We start from the raw sequence: 18087 nt of genomic DNA, 5'->3' as shown, positions 1-18087 counted from the left end.
AAACACATCCCACTATACAGACATAACACTAAAACACACCCCACTATACAGACATAACACTAAAACACCCCCCGCTATACAGACATAACACTAAAACACCCCCCGCTATACAGATATAACACTAAAACACACTCCACTATACAGATATAACACTAAAACACACTCCACTATACAGACCTAACACTAAAACACACCCCACTATACAGATATAACACTAAAACACACTCCACTATACAGACATAACACTAAAACACCCCCCACTATACAGATATAACACTAAAACACACTCCACTATACAGATATAACACTAAAACACACTCCACTATACAGACCTAACACTAAAACACACCCCACTATACAGATATAACACTAAAACACACTCCACTATACAGACATAACACTAAAACACACTCCACTATACAGACCTAACACTAAAACACACCCCACTATACAGATATAACACTAAAACACACTCCACTATACAGACCTAACACTAAAACACACTTCACTATACAGACCTAACACTAAAACACACTCCACTATACAGACCTAACACTAAAACACACTCCACTATACAGACCTAACACTAAAACACACTCCACTATACAGACCTAACACTAAAACACACTCCACTATACAGATATAACACTAAACACACCCCACTATACAGATATAACATTAAAACACACTCCACTATACAGATATAACACTAAAACACACTCCACTATACAGATATAACACTAAAACACACTCCACTATACAGACCTAACACTAAAACACACTCCACTATACAGATATAACACTAAAACACACTCCACTATACAGATATAACACTAAAACACACTCCACTATACAGACCTAACACTAAAACACACTCCACTATACAGACCTAACACTAAAACACACTCCACTATACAGATATAACACTAAAACACACTCCACTATACAGACCTAACACTAAAACACACTCCACTATACAGACCTAACACTAAAACACACTCCACTATACAGACCTAACACTAAAACACACTCCACTATACAGATATAACACTAAAACACACTCCACTATACAGACCTAACACTAAAACACACTCCACTATACAGACCTAACACTAAAACACACTCCACTATACAGATATAACACTAAACACACCCCACTATACAGATATAACATTAAAACACACTCCACTATACAGATATAACACTAAATCCACTCCACTATACAGACCTAACACTAAAACACACTCCACTATACAGACCTAACACTAAAACACACTCCACTATACAGACAGAACACTAAAACACACTCCACTATACAGACCTAACACTAAAACACACTCCACTATACAGACATAACACTAAAACACACTCCACTATACAGACCTAACACTAAAACACACTCCACTATACAGACCTAACACTAAAACACACTCCACTATACAGATATAACACTAAAACACACTCCACTATACAGACCTAACACTAAAACACACTCCACTATACAGACCTAACACTAAAACACACTCCACTATACAGATATAACACTAAAACACACTCCACTATACAGACCTAACACTAAAACACACTCCACTATACAGACCTAACACTAAAACACACTCCACTATACAGATATAACACTAAACACACCCCACTATACAGATATAACATTAAAACACACTCCACTATACAGACCTAACACTAAAACACACTCCACTATACAGACCTAACACTAAAACACACTCCACTATACAGACAGAACACTAAAACACACTCCACTATACAGACCTAACACTAAAACACACTCCACTATACAGACATAACACTAAAACACACTCCACTATACAGACCTAACACTAAAACACACTCCACTATACAGATATAACACTAAAACACACTCCACTATACAGACATAACACTAAAACACACTCCACTATACAGACCTAACACTAAAACACACTCCACTATACAGACCTAACACTAAAACACACTCCACTATACAGATATAACACTAAAACACACTCCACTATACAGACCTAACACTAAAACACACTCCACTATACAGATATAACACTAAAACACACTCCACTATACAGACCTAACACTAAAACACACTCCACTATACAGATATAACACTAAAACACACTCCACTATACAGACCTAACACTAAAACACACTCCACTATACAGATATAACACTAAAACACACTCCACTATACAGACCTAACACTAAAACACACTCCACTATACAGATATAACACTAAAACACACTCCACTATACAGACCTAACACTAAAACACACTCCACTATACAGACATAACACTAAATCCACTCCACTATACAGATATAACACTAAACACACTCCACTATACAGACCTAACACTAAACACACTCCACTATACAGATATAACACTAAAACACACTCCACTATAGAGATATAACACTAAAACACACCCCACTATACAGATATAACACTAAAACACACTCCACTATACAGACCTAACACTAAACACACTCCACTATACAGACCTAACACTAAAACACACTCCACTATACAGACCTAACACTAAAACACACTCCACTATACAGACATAACACTAAAACACACTCCACTATACAGACCTAACACTAAATCCACTCCACTATACAGATATAACACTAAAACACACTCCACTATACAGATATAACACTAAAACACACTCCACTATACAGATATAACACTAAAACACACTCCACTATACAGACATAACACTAAAACACACTCCACTATACAGACATAACACTAAATCCACTCCACTATACAGATATAACACTAAATCCACTCCACTATACAGACCTAACACTAAACACACCCCACTATACAGATATAACACTGAAACACACTCCACTATACAGATATAACACTAAAACACACCCCACTATACAGATATAACACTAAAACACACTCCACTATACAGACCTAACACTAAACACACTCCACTATACAGGCCTAACACTAAAACACACTCCACTATACAGACCTAACACTAAAACACACTCCACTATACAGACATAACACTAAATCCACTCCACTATACAGATATAACACTAAAACACACTCCACTATACAGATATAACACTAAAACACACTCCACTATACAGATATAACACTAAAACACACTCCACTATACAGACATAACACTAAAACACACTCCACTATACAGACATAACACTAAATCCACTCCACTATACAGACCTAACACTAAATCCACTCCACTATACAGACCTAACACTAAACACACCCCACTATACAGATATAACACTGAAACACACTCCACTATACAGATATAACACTAAAACACACCCCACTATACAGATATAACACTAAAACACACTCCACTATACAGACGGTTGTCAGTTAATTGCTTTAAAATGATGAGCATCAGACAGATGTTTCAATCTGACTGATAGATTTGAGTATGTGTTTACTGAATTCCAGAAGGGCAGAAGGATTACATGATGCTTGATCGCTGCTCATCTGATTATCTGCACTTTATGTTACTGCATGTTACTTTACAGCAATGTGTTTTATACTGTATTGTTTAAACCCAGGGTGCTGTAAAAACTGTACAAATACACTACCCAGTAAACACAGCACTGTATAGGCACACTGCACTGTAAAACACTACCCTGTAAAACACATTACCCTGCAGCATTTACTACCCTGTAAAACACACTATCCTTCAGCATTTACTACCCTGTAAAACACACTATCCTTCAGCATTTACTACCCTGTAAAACACACTATCCTGCACCATTTATTACCCTGTAAACCACACTACCCTGCAGCATTTATTACACTGTAAAACACACTATCCTGCACCATTTATTACCCTGTAAACCACACTACCCTGCAGCATTTATTACACTGTAAAACACACTATCCTGCACCATTTATTACCCTGTAAACCACACTACCCTGCAGCATTTATTACACTGTAAAACACACCACCCTGTAAAACACACTATCCTTCAGCATTTACTACCCTGTAAAACACACTACCCTGCACCATTTACTACCCTGTAAACCACACTACCCTGCAACACACACTACCCTCCAGCATTTACTACCCTGTAACACACACTACCCTGCAGCATTTACTACACCGTAAAACACACTACCCTGCAGCATTTACTACCCTGTAACACACACTACCCTGCAGCATTTACTACACCGTAAAACACACTACCCTGCAGCATTTACTACCCTGTAAAACACACTACCCTGTAAACCACACTACCCTGCAGCATTTACTACACCGTAAAACACACTACCCTGCAGCATTTATTACCCTGTAAACCACACTACCCTGCAGCATTTACTACACCGTAAAACACACTACCCTGTAAACCACACTACCCTGCAGCATTTACTACACCGTAAAACACACTACCCTGCAGCATTTACTACACCGTAAAACACACTACCCTGTAAACCACACTACCCTGCAGCATTTACTACACCGTAAAACACACTACCCTGCAGCATTTATTACCCTGTAAACCACACTACCCTGCAGCATTTACTACCATGTAAACTACACTACACTGTAAAACACACTACCCTGTAAACCACACTACCCTGCAGCATTTACTACCCTGTAAAACACCACCCTGTAAACCACACTACCCTGCAGCATTTACTACCCTGTAAAACACCACCCTGTAAACCACACTACCCTGCAGCATTTACTACCCTGTAAAACACACTACCCTGCACCATTTACTACCCTGTAAACCACACTACCCTGCAGCATTTACTACCCTGTAAACCACACTACCCTGCAGCATTTACTACCCTGTAAACCACACCAGCCTGTAAACCACACTACCCTGTAAAACACACTATCCTTCAGCATTTACTACACCGTAAAACACACTACCCTGCAGCACTTACTACCCTGTAAACCACACCAGCCTGTAAAACACACTACCCTGCACCATTTACTACCCTGTAAAACACACTACCCTGCAGCATTTACTACCCTGTAAACCACACTACCCTCCAGCATTTACTACCCTGTAAAACACACTACCCTGCAGCATTTACTACCCTGTAAACCACACTACCCTGCAGCATTTACTACCCTGTAAAACACACTACCCTGCAGCATTTACTACCCTGTAAACCACACTACCCTGCAGCATTTACTACCCTGTAAACCACACCAGCCTGTAAAACACACTACCCTGCACCATTTACTACCCTGTAAACCACACTACCCTGCACCATTTACTACCCTGTAAACCACACCAGCCTGTAAACCACACTACCCTGCACCATTTACTACCCTGTAAACCACACTACCCTGCAGCATTTACTACCCTGTAAAACACACTACCCTGTAAACCACACTACACTGTAACACACACTACCCTGTAACACACACTACCCTGTAAAACACACTACCCTGCACCATTTACTACCCTGTAAAACACACTACCCTGCACCATTTACTACCCTGTAAAACACCTTATTGATATAGTGGTTGGTGTGGCACAACAGATAAAACCACTGGCAGCTAATGAGCTATTACACCATGTGGGAGACCAGGGTTTGATTCCCAGTCTGGGTGACTATCCTGTGCTACACCAATAAGAGTCCCCTAACACTACATTGGCCCACCTCTGTAATACGAGTCACCTTGTAAGTCGCTCTGGATAAGAGCGTCAGCTAAATGCCTTAAATGTAAATGTAAATGTAAATATTGCAGCCTCAACATCAAACCATCTAAGTTAACAACTTTGGAGAAAAACAACGTTGCTAAAGACATCATGAGGTAACACACAGCAAACACACTCCATCCACAGCACACAATCAAAATAGCATTCAATTACATCGTGATTCTTTTATCAGCGACGACAGCAGCGATATCCAGGGCTTAATCACTGTGGAGGAAGCAGCGTACGTGAACTCATTTTCCTAACAGAGCCCTCCGCACTGAACTTTACGCATACCCAACAGTGAAGTGTGCAATATGAAGAACAGCGGCCTGGCAGAGTCTGTTAATAACACAGCCATCATAACACCACATCCCTGTCAGTGGTGTGCAGTTAATAGGCGCCCATGGCAGGAGATAATTATATCACAGCCCTGCTGATGTGATGCTTCATGACAGCGTAAGCAACTTTGCAGGCAGGACTGCGTTTAGGTGTCAGACACTTCACGTCCCGTCACCAGCCCGTCACCAGCCCGTCACCAGCCCACTAACTGCTTTGTTTCCAGTCAGCAGGAGCTGGCTGAACACCCACTGGTCTTCTGGTGTTCTTTCTAGTTGGAGGCATCAGAGGCCACAATGTTAAACTAGCTTAACATGCACCTTCTTAACATGTAGACTATTGCTGTGGCTTTGTGATAGTGAGCTTTGTCCTCTGTTCTACTACTGTTGCTTTATTTCATCGCTGTCCCTCAAAAACCTAATTACCTAATTTTTACAAAGACGATGGGCTCCATCATTATACGAGCAGAGCTGTGAACAAATCTACAGTCATGAAGCTCTCGTAGACTTTCTGTTAGGACCTTTCACAAAAACTGATCTAAGAAAATTCTTAGTATGATGTTGGTGAATGAGGAGTTCACATGCATCTCTATTAATAACATGCTTCTTTATGGAAGCAAAAGAGGCTCTTCCATGGCTTTAGGAATCTGTAGTGATCCAGGTTTGCAAAAAAGGGGCAATGAGGTTTGCTAAAGAGGTACACAAAGACCAGCATCAGCACAGCCGCCATTCATCCTGCTAGAGGAGCTCTGGAATAGAGCTGCACAGAAGAATATTAGGGAAGCAATTCTGATGTTTTTCAAAGCAGACTGAAAACACATCTAGCCAGAATATTCATTCATATTCATCAATTTTGGAGGTCCTTTTATCATAAAATTTGGACACAATGTAAAGAACTGATTCACATTATGTCAAAAAGCAAAAAACAACAAAAATGAAATAGACAATATGTATGAATTTACATAATTAAATACGTAGTTATGCAATGAATTACACTGCATTACTCCGGCAAAGTCTACAATCTGCACTTTTGATAGAATTTCTCTTTCAGTATTATTGTATTTCAGTAAACTAAAAATAATTCATGTAAACCTACAAATAAAGGTAAAAATAAATGTGCTACAAAGGGTTCTTTGAGGGATATCATAGAGAAACTATAAGCCTTACTCACCAAACGGGCTCTGAGTAGCATATTGCTTTGCCATCAGCGGCCGGAGTCCAAGAGAGCACAATTGGCTGTGCTCTCTATAGGTTGGTAGATGGCGCTCTCTCCCCTCATCACTCTTAAAGCGATGTTGGCCGGCACAGGCATCTGTTAGCTACTGTGGTGGAGCTAGAGACCTGGTGCTTTCCTCTGAGTGTGTCGCCAACCTAATGATGCCGCATCGACGGCAGCTTAAAAAAGGGGCTTACAGGCTTTGTATGTATTGGAGGAGACATTTGTTAAGGCCTTACCCTCCAAGTTTGGGGAGCATTGCTAGTGCTAGGGGGTTACAAATGGGTGGGTTAACTGGCAGTACCCAATTGGTGGAAAAGTGGAAAAGGTAGTCCGAAACAAACGTATAAAAACCTAATTACGCAGTTTTTACGAAGATTCTGAAGTTCACGTGTTCAGTTTAGAAGGACAACAGAATCCATCATTGTAAGAGCAGAGCTGTGAACAATTCTGCAGCCACGAATCTCATGTAGACCTCCTACTTCAAGAAGATTCTTAGGAAGATGTTCCTGAATGAGGCCCAGTGTTTGTAAAAGAGTGGTGTGAGTGAGTGAGAAGAACCTTTAGATCAAGTGAAGGTTCTTCAAACCTGTAAAAGGTTCTTCACACTCTCTATTAAAAGCATGTTTCTTTTTGGAAGCAAAAGTGCCTCCTCTATGGCATCGCCCAAAGAACCCTCTGTAGCACTTTTATTTTTAAGAGTGCTGCTGCTGTTGACTTCCAGGGGTCTTTATTGAATCTGATGAACCGATCAATATCAGTCACACACCTCACCAAAAACCTGACGTGTGCCTGCAGTTCTCTGCAGTTCTGAAAGTCTGAAGTTACATCATTTTATTATTTGAGCTTCTGTCTCTCCTCTTTCACTGAGGCGTGCACCCAAAGCAGCTCAGTCCCGGAGGAAAACTCTGAGCTGCAGGCTATTGTTGCTGTTTAAGAAGCAGAGCATGTCCTTAAGCACCCCGCCGAGAATACACACACACACACACACACACACACACACACAGAACAACATTTACACCGGCACACTAACTAAACTCACACTTCGTGCCCTGAAGCAATAACACTCACCAGATTCGGCGAGGCATCTTGAGCAATGAAAGTGTGAACAGCAACAGCAAGCAACACTGATCTGTCCTCCCTCTCTCTCTCTCTCTCTCTCTCTCTCTCTCTCTCTCCCCACCCACTCTCTCTTGCTGTATCTCTCTCGCTCTCTTTCGTGGTGTAGCTCTCTCTTCCTCACAGTAACCTCCCTCTTTCTCTCCCCTCCCTTTCTCTCTCTCTCTCTTCTCTCTCTTTTTCTATTTCTCCCTCTCTCTCTCTCTCTCTCTCTCTCTCTCTCTCTCTCTCTCTGTCTTTCTCTCCCCCATTTACTTTTGCGCTCTCTCTTTATTCACTTTTGCTCACTCTCTCTCTCTCTTCACTCATTTAATATCTCTCTTTTCTCATGCAGTTTCTCTCTCTCTCTCTCTCTTTCACACACACAAACAAATACATATCACACACAACACACACGCAGCCGCCTTGTTAATAATTCAGACAGCACTTGTCTTTATTACACTCACAAAAGCCCTGGCAAAAACAGTCTCTCTCTCTCTCTCTCTCTCTCTCTCTCTCACACACACACACACACACACACACACACACACACACACACACACCTGATTATGCTGTATTTTTGCTCTTGCAAGTTGAATAGAGACCACTCACTTTGTAGTGTCAATCAAAAGACCAGAAGGTTTCGATGACAACCAAACCCTGGCCAGGCTAACACACAAACACACACACACACACACACACACACACACACACACACACACACACACACACACACACATGCACACATGCACACTAAGTTGAAAGTGCGGTCTTTGCAAATTGATTTCCATGGATACCAGCATGGATCGAAAAGGGGCAATCAAGGGCCATCGCAGGGCTGATTAATTCAAGCAGAAAATCTGACATTGCAATACACACACACACACACACACACACACACACTTACACACACACTCACTCGGAGAAATGTAAGACAAAAAAATCACAACTTGCATAAAATACTACAAAAACTATTGGGACACCTGCTCATTCATAGTTACTTCTGAAATCAAGGGTAAAACAGTTGATCCTGCTTTCGGTGGAGTAAGTGTCCAGAGCAGGCTTCTATTGGATTTTGGAGGAGCATTGTTGTGAGGATTTGATTGCATTCAGGGACAAGTGCACGGGTGAGGTCAGGATGTTGGATCATCACCACCCCACCTCATCATCCCCAACTCCCCAACGCATCCCAAAAGTACTGGATGGAGCACCAACCATCATTCCAGAGAACACAGTTTCACTGCTCCACAGCTCAATGCTGGGGGGCTTTGAACCCATCTAGGTAGACTTGAGCAGTATAATGGCAATACTGGTAATATCGCTAAGGGGGGTGCTATGGGTGCTCACAGACAGATGATGCCATGCTCTAAAAACAGGTGGGAAAAAAACAAGCCCACCGTGGTTGGATGAACCAGTCTACTCAATGGTCCTGAAAACAGTCAGAAACACTCCTAAGACCATTCACTCGACATGGCCTGTGCTGTTGAGTTCAGCCTGCTAGCTAACTTATCTAAGCCTAGCTAGTCGGCTAACACAGCAGAGCCGGTCTCATCCCGCCAGGTATTAGGCAGTATGGTGCCAATGGGTTCATGTTTATCTGCTCCAGAGAGTCCTATTCTATTGGCAATACCTTTCTACAGGTACTAGCCAAGCTGTGTGTGTGTGAGCATTTGCACATCTGTGTCAGCAATGGGTGCAACTTAAAGTAGCTGAAATTATTTTAGAAAGCGTGTCCACAAACATTTGGACATATTGTGTATTTCCACTTTGTATAAAATAATATGTTGCAGGAATTGTTTGCTCCCCCTACAGTTGGGGAGTGTAATTCACTTTTACTCCATGGCTGTAAATACAAATCATGCTTTGAGCGCCCCCCTCATGGACAGCTTGACACATGCATTTCTGGACACGCTGAGATATCCAGAAGTAGCAATTACAGAGTGATACTACAGGGTTTTACACTAATATGACCCAGGTTACGCAGCGTTACACACTTCTGGAGAGAGGTCTCATGGAGTAGCACCATAATTACACAGTACAGTAGCAGTGTCCGGCCAGGAGTGGGAATGATAGAGACCCCACGGATCTTATTACAGTCAGTGTCCCATCACTATGACCCTGAAGAACATCTACAAAATGATTCAAGTGACAGGAGCTTATGTAACTAAAAATAAAAACTTTTAGCCCTTCAGATTTAAACTGTACAATGTCAGGAACATTTTGTTCAATCTGAAAACATACAAAAACAAGTACACACACACACACACACACACACACACACACACACACACACTACTTTTAAACTAGAGAAGAGGCTGATACAAAAGGCCATTGGGAACACACCTGTCCCCACTCATAAGAGGCAGCTTTGATGTTTATCTGTCTGTCTGGCCTTCTTCATCTCTGCTCCTCTGCTTCACCTCCTCTCCTCTTCACCTGCTGTTACTTTTCCTCTTTTCTTCATTTTATTACTTCTCCTCAAACCTCTAATCACCCCGACACCCTCCACTACACTTAAAGCAACATTTGTACCAATCTACAATTATTGAATTCATATATATTCAAATAATAGTAATAAATTATATTATTAATAATCAGTGACTATTATGAAAGATTCAGTATGTACTATAAATGATTCAGTATCTACTGTAAATTACTCAGTATCTGCAATTATTGAAAGCACATTCTGTATCTACTATAAATGATTCAGTATCTACTGTAAATTACTCAGTATCTACTGTAAATTACTCAGTATCTACAATTATTGAAAGCATATTCTGTATCTACTATGAATGATTCAGTATCTACTATAAATGATTCAGTATCTACTGTAAATGATTCAGTATCTACTGTAAATTACTCAGTATCTGCAATTATTGAAAGCACATTCTGTATCTACTATAAATGATTCAGTATCTACTGTAAATTACTCAGTATCTACTGTAAATTACTCAGTATCTACAATTATTGAAAGCATATTCTGTATCTACTATGAATGATTCAGTATCTACTATAAATGATTCAGTATCTACTGTAAATGATTCAGTATCTACTGTAAATTACTTAGTATCTACAATTATTGAAAGCATATTCTGTATCTACTATGAAAGATTCAGTATCTACTATAAATGATTCAGTATCTACTATAAATTACTCAGTATCTACAATTATTGAAAGCATATTCTGTATCTACTATGAATGATTCAGTATCTATTATAATGATTCAGTATCTACGATAAATGATTCAGTATTTGCTGTAAATTACTCCGTATCTACAATTATTGAAAGCATATTCTGTATCTACTATGAACAATTCAGTATCTACAATAAATAATTAATTATCTATTATAAATAATTCACTCTCTACAATACATGATTCAGCATCTACTATGATGATTCTGTATATACTGTAAATAACTATCTACAATGAATGAATTCATATTCTGTATCTACACTAAATTATTCAGTACCTATTGTAACTGATTATGTGAGAACTAAAAATGATTCAGTATTCACACTAAATGATTCAGTATCTACACAAAATGATTCAGTATCTACTATACATGATTCAGTATCTACTATACATGATTCAGTAAATGCTATGAAAATAATACATAATAATAATGATGATAAATAACTGGTTTGAAGTATTGGCCAACATGCAGGCCTGCTGCACTGCTGTGCCTGAGCGCGTGTATGCAATCTTAAAAATGGTTCTTTGAGCGATGCCAAAGAAGAACCTCTTCAGGTTCCATATAGAACCGTTCTGTAGAAGAGATGTGAGAACACTGGGGTATGGGATATATACATGATATGTCCAACATATTGTGGTGTTTTGGGTTTTTGATCCATCACATTCATCAAGAAGGGTCGTCAGCATCCTCAGACAGTAGAGCACCCCAGAGGGTCACTTCCACTGCCCAAAAATGATCAGCTGCCCACTTCCCTGACCTGAGGCCATTTATAGATCTCACTGCCTTACAAGTGCTGTCAACATCCTTAAAGGCTCTGCTGCCCTCTGGAAGCTGCTACAGGTCCATTCAATCAAGAACAAACGTTTTTACCCCAGAGCCGATATTTTACTCAATTCTGCTGAGCTTTGAACACTACGTTTCATACTTCACCTGACTCCACTTTTTGGTACTGAAGTACAATGCAGTATTTCAGTCAAATGTACAGTGACAAAAGTATTGGGACACCTGCTCCTTCATTATTTCTTCTAAAATCAAGGGTATTAAAAAAAGAGTTTATCCTGCTTTTGTTGGAGTAACTGTCTCTACTGTCCAGGGAGGAAGGCTTTCTACTAGATTTTGGAGAAGAATTGCTGTGAGGATTTGATTGCATTTAGCGACAAGAGTGTTAGTGAGGTCAGGATGTTGGATGATCACCACCCACCTCATTCCCAACTCCCCAACTCACCCCAAAACATATGCATGGAGCACCAACCATCATTACAGAGAACACAGTTCCACTGCTTCACAGCTCAATGCTGGGGGGCTTTATGCCCCTCTGTAGCCCATGCGTCATGTGATGTGACTGCTGCACATGTATGAGTATGAGTATGTGTGTATTACTCTTCTGAGCCTGAAGGTACCTGAGCCTACCTGCAGAACCTTAGTGCTAATGGATGGTCAGATCATACACCAGAGGACCCCCCCCCCCCCCCCCCCCCACACACACACACACACACACACACAGAGAACAAGACAGTGACTTACCTGGCTTTTAGAGCCGCAATGCTTGACTTATCAATCCTGTAGAAATATAGAAAGAGAGAGATTACTAAAAAGAAAGCCCTCCTGGTCACTGCAACAGGATGACCGCTTAGAAGATGAAGATCATCAGTCACACACTTCAATATAATACTACATTTATAAGGCCCCTTTCAGCAGCACTCCATTAAACAGGAGACCTGATTGACTGGCTTCCTAGACACGTTGTTACTTTTCCATTGAATCTATTAAGAAAAGCTTTTAGCCTTTTAGCCCTTAGAGGAACTCCCAAGAAATCATTAAGTGAAATACCTCAAAAGAGCTTCAAGCTAAATATGCTGCGCTGAACCTAAAGTTCAGCCTGTCGGATAATCCTTTCATTTAAATAAGTGAAAACGGAGCAAAGCCGAGGCTCTGATTCCAGTGAACTGGAAGTCGTTTTCCTGAACGTATGCCTGCCAGAGGAAGTGCAGGAAAATGTTTAAAGAGAGGAAGAGCTGGGCGATTAGATTCATTCTTTTTATAAACGAGGCCCAGGGGAGATAATTCAGTACTTTAAGCAGCCATTTCTGAAAAAAAACACGACCGTATTGAAGGAATAGTCCAGCATGGTTGATTACCCCAGACCAGGGGTGGACAACGGGGCCCAGAGTCCAGCACAGTTGGATGATTTCCCTGCTCTAACAGATCTTCTAAACCTGACATGAGTTGAAATCAGGTGAGCTTGAGCAGGAAACGCAAAACCTGCAGGAATCTGTCGGTTGCCATGGTGTTGTAATGTGATTGCTAGGTGATTCCTATGGTATCCCAGGTGGTTGCCATGGTGTTGCTAAGTGGTTCCTGTCTGTGCTGTCCCAAGTGGTTGCTGTGGTGTTGCTACGGTATCCCAGGTGGATGATATAGTGTAGCTAAGGGGTTCCTGTCGTGTCCTAGGTGGTGGCTATAGTGTTGCTAAATGGTTGCTAGGTGGTTCCTGTGGTGCCCCAGATGATGGCTATGGTGTTGCTATGGTATCCCAGATGGTTGCTATGTTGTTGCTAAGTGATTCCTCTATTGTCCCAGGTGGCTGCTATGGTGTTATTAAACGGATGTTTGGTGGTTCATGTGGTGTTCCAGGTGGTTGATGTAGTGTTGCTAAGTGGTTCCTGTGGTATCCCAGGTGGTTGCTATGGTGTTTGCTATGGTATCCCAGGTGTTTGCTGTCATGTTGCTAAGTGATTCCTGTATGGTTCCTATGGTGTTGCCAAATGGCTGCTATAAAGTGATTGCTAGGGTATCCAAGGTAGTTGCTGTTGTTTTGCTAAGTGGCTTCTCTGGTTTCCAGGTGGATGCTGTGGTGTTAAGTGCTTGCTATAGTGTTACTATAATGTTGCTAATTGGTTGCCTTGCTATCCACGTTGGCTGCTATAGTGTTCCAGGTGGTTGCTATGGCTTTGCTAAGTGGTCACTAAGTAACTGTAATGGTGTTGCTAATTAAGCGCTATGGTATCCCAGGTGGTGGTTATGAAGTTGCTAGGTAGTTGCTAAGGTATGCAAGTTGGTTGCTGTGGTGATTTTAATTGTGTAGTGGATAACAACATTGCCTTCCCCAGAGCAGACTGGGTTCTGGTTCCTTGGGCTTTGGCTGGTCAACACTGAGGCGTTCCTTTACCAGCCAGGCCAGGAACACGGGTACAGAAACTCACAAATTGATCCACACGTTTGAATGGCCATGAACACGTTTCACGGCAGGCTGAATGGAACCAAGATGGATAAGGCTGGATAAGGGGGGCAGTGGTGGCTCAGCGGTTAGAGCGCCGGGATATCGATAACAGGGTTGTGGGTTCGATTCCCGGGCTCGGCAAGCTGCCACTGTTGGGCCCTTGAGCAAGGCCCTTTACCCTCTCTGCTCCCCGGGCGCTGGAGTTGGCTGCCCACCGCTCTGGGTGTGTGTGTGTACTCACTGCCCCTAACACGTGTGTGTGTGTGTGAGTGTGTGTTCACTACCAGATGGGTTAAATGCGGAGGACACATTTCGCTGTACAGTCCACACTGTACAGTGACGAATACGTGCACCTTTACCTTTATACCATCGTCATGGTTACGTTGATGATGCAAGCACCCAATCAGAGCACATTGTCCAATATGGAGGCCAACGTCACCATCGGTCTGAGGCTTATCAGCTCATCTGTGCTTACTGGACTGATCCCAGGGGTACAGCACCCTCCTCGACCATGGGGAACAGCGAGGGGGGTTAGGAGGTGCCAAGGCATAGGAGTGTGAAGTGGAAGTGTGTGAGCTTTGCCAGTAAGTGTAAGCATGTAAGTGTGTAATTGTGTGTGTGTGTGTCTGCACAATTAGCCGTGCCTGATGGTCTTCTCTATAAATACTCTGAGCTAAGCAGTGAAACAGTATGAGGTTGAGAAAGGGAACATTGTGTCACAGAATGGAGAGCGATATGGGTAATGTATCCCTCCCCTTCATAAACCCTCCGGATCCTGTTACCGCATCATCTCCCAGTGTCTCCAGAAGGACTGCAAATTCTAGCTGTTGGCTTTGATTTCTGATTTTTAGAAAACCCTTAATTTGGTAATGTTCACACAGATTTGCAGCTATTCACGATGGTTAATCCACTCCCGTCCTTTACGTCATCACTGAACTCGCTGATGATGTATCTGCATTTATTTTACAGCATAAAAAAGTTAAAAAGTGCAAAATTGCAAAAGTAAAACACCTGTAAATAAAAAATACAATGGGAAAACATGCTCATGTGGGGTTGGGTGGGTGGTTTCCAGGTGGGCATGGGCTCTAAATGGGTTTGTGCATGTGTTTTTACTGGGATGGGTTTTTAATGGGGCTTCCCAAATGGGTCCCATTGTAATAGCATACCTTAATCTCACATGGGTTCCATCTAGGCCAAATATACAGTGTATCACAGACCCTGGTGAGCACCCATATGTGGTATATATATATGTGTGTGTGTGTGTGTGTATTTTCCTTCCCTATTCTAGATAGCCAATTACCCAATCCACTCTGTAGTACTCTCCCCCATCACATCCTGACACTGGGAGAGTGAGGACTGACACATGCCTCCTCCAACACATTCGAAACTACCACCAATACAACCAGGCAACCAACAGGCTCTGAGGAAAGCACCCAGCTCTAATGCATCAGCAAACCTACAGCCAAGTTATTTGGTAAGAGAGAGTTAACCTAGTAATGTGGGGATAGAGAGCAAGGAAAATTGTGCTCTCTCAGGCTCCGGCTACTGATGGCAGGCAGCATGACCCAGGATTTACTGGACCACTCAGAGCTCAGAACTGCGAATTCCAGCTTTGATTTACGTTCCTCTGATAAAACCTTATTCTGTTAACGTTCATTTATGGTCATTTATGCTGTATATACTCAATATTCGCTCATTCCAGATAACAGCTAGCCGTAACTGAACTTGTTGATAGTGTATTCGCAGGAAAAAAACTGTTCTGTACTTTACATTTTGCTGAACGCTTCACTTAACACCCAATTTTAGTATTATTTAAGAAGATCTGCCTCCCAAACTCTATCTTCACTGACCACCAACACACTCTGACTACTGGCTATTGCATTAATGCTTGTTCGTGGCCATTGTATTTTATAGTTATAGCACCTACAGCTGAGATAGAGGATGTAAGTGAGATCTGATGTCAGTGAGATCAGTAAAACTAAAACTCACCCAAAAGAAAATCCCACTCGTAGGTGCTGCAGGTGTGTGTGTGTGTGATAAGAATATTGATGGACAAATAGCCAGTGAGCACACAAAGTGCAAGAACTGCCAACAAGCGATGCAACAGCCTTTTCAATTTCCTGTGTTCATGCTGCTCAACAGCGACAGCGACTAAAGTGAATTACGTATATTAGCTCATGCCAGATAACAGCTAGTCTCTGTATTCTCCATTCTTCTTCCTCTGCTGAATGAAAGACAATTACGTGTCAGCGCTCTCTGTACTCAGCTGTGGCGTGTCACTGGCTGTGGGTCACACCTCTAGGCGAGAAAAAAACTGACTGTAATCTCACAAGTGTGTCTAAAGTCTAAACTCTATGAGGCCCAAACGTCCAGTTTTGTAACTCCCTACTTGTAACTACCCTATATGTCCAAATGTTTGTGGACACCCCTTGTACCCCTACTTTCAGGTGCATTTATTGTTGATACAGATGTGTAAGTACACACACAGCACATCTAGTCCTTGTAGAGAAGGACTGCCCATAGAATAGGACTCTCTAGTGCAGATAAACATGAAGGCACCATGCCTAATGTCAGGAGGGGGTATACAGGTATAAAGCCTCCCCAGCATTGAGCAGTGGAGCAGTGGAACTGTGCTTTCTAGAATGTTGGGAATGAGATAGGGTGGCGATAATCCAGCATCCTGACTTCACTAATGCCCTTGTCGCTGAAAGCAATCAAATCCTCACAGAAATGCTCCTCCAAAATCTAGTAGACTGTCTTGCCTGGACAGTAGAGGCAGTTACTCCAAAAAAAAGCAGGATACACTCTTTTTTACTCTTTTTTTTTAACAAAGAATGAGCAGGTGTCCCAATACTTTTGTCTATTTAGTGTCCACTCTTAAAAATAAAAATGCTATCATATAATTTAAAATACAATTCAGAAAAATTGCCTTTGATCGAAATATAATAATGCATCACCATGTGTCAGCGGACAGGGCAAAATAATAATAACCAATAATTTCATATTTTACCAGTGCATCTCATCACCCCACCTGTGACGCACTTTCCGTCCACCAAGATTTAGCAATTTTTGAATAAACAATGATGAATCAAGCTGTAAGTCACATGATTCACTGGCGACTGCCCGAAATGACTGGCCCTACATATGGTCTGATCATGCCAGACAGCTTTTTGGAAGCAACAACTACCTGGTATATTTGCACTCCCAGATGTATGGTGGACGTCGTCAGGGTGGTACAGAGATTAGATGGGTCACAAACAACAACACAGCCATAGAAAGATCACAAATGGCTGTAGAGATGATTTCGTTAACAGTTAAAGCCCAA

At 41.6% G+C, this 18087-nt stretch overlaps 1 protein-coding gene across 2 annotated transcripts in view; it reads right to left on the bottom strand.

Moving 5' to 3' along the window:
- Positions 1–18087, bottom strand: part of rap1gap2a (RAP1 GTPase activating protein 2a) — a 139994-nt gene that overhangs the window by 106985 nt on the left and 14922 nt on the right. The window contains exon 2 of one of the 2 annotated variants that reach the window (XM_072691544.1): positions 13067–13102. In XM_072691544.1, coding sequence (XP_072547645.1) covers positions 13067–13102 — 36 coding nt within the window. Of the gene's footprint in view, positions 1–8321; positions 8374–13066; positions 13103–18087 lie in introns of those variants that run through there. The other variant, XM_072691546.1, reaches the window with a different exon arrangement.

This window comes from Salminus brasiliensis, chromosome 11, assembly GCF_030463535.1.
Source record: "Salminus brasiliensis chromosome 11, fSalBra1.hap2, whole genome shotgun sequence".
Classification (NCBI taxonomy): domain Eukaryota; kingdom Metazoa; phylum Chordata; class Actinopteri; order Characiformes; family Bryconidae; genus Salminus; species Salminus brasiliensis.
The sequence above is the reverse complement of the archived record's forward strand: the minus strand, read 5'-3'. Positions and strand labels throughout refer to the sequence as shown.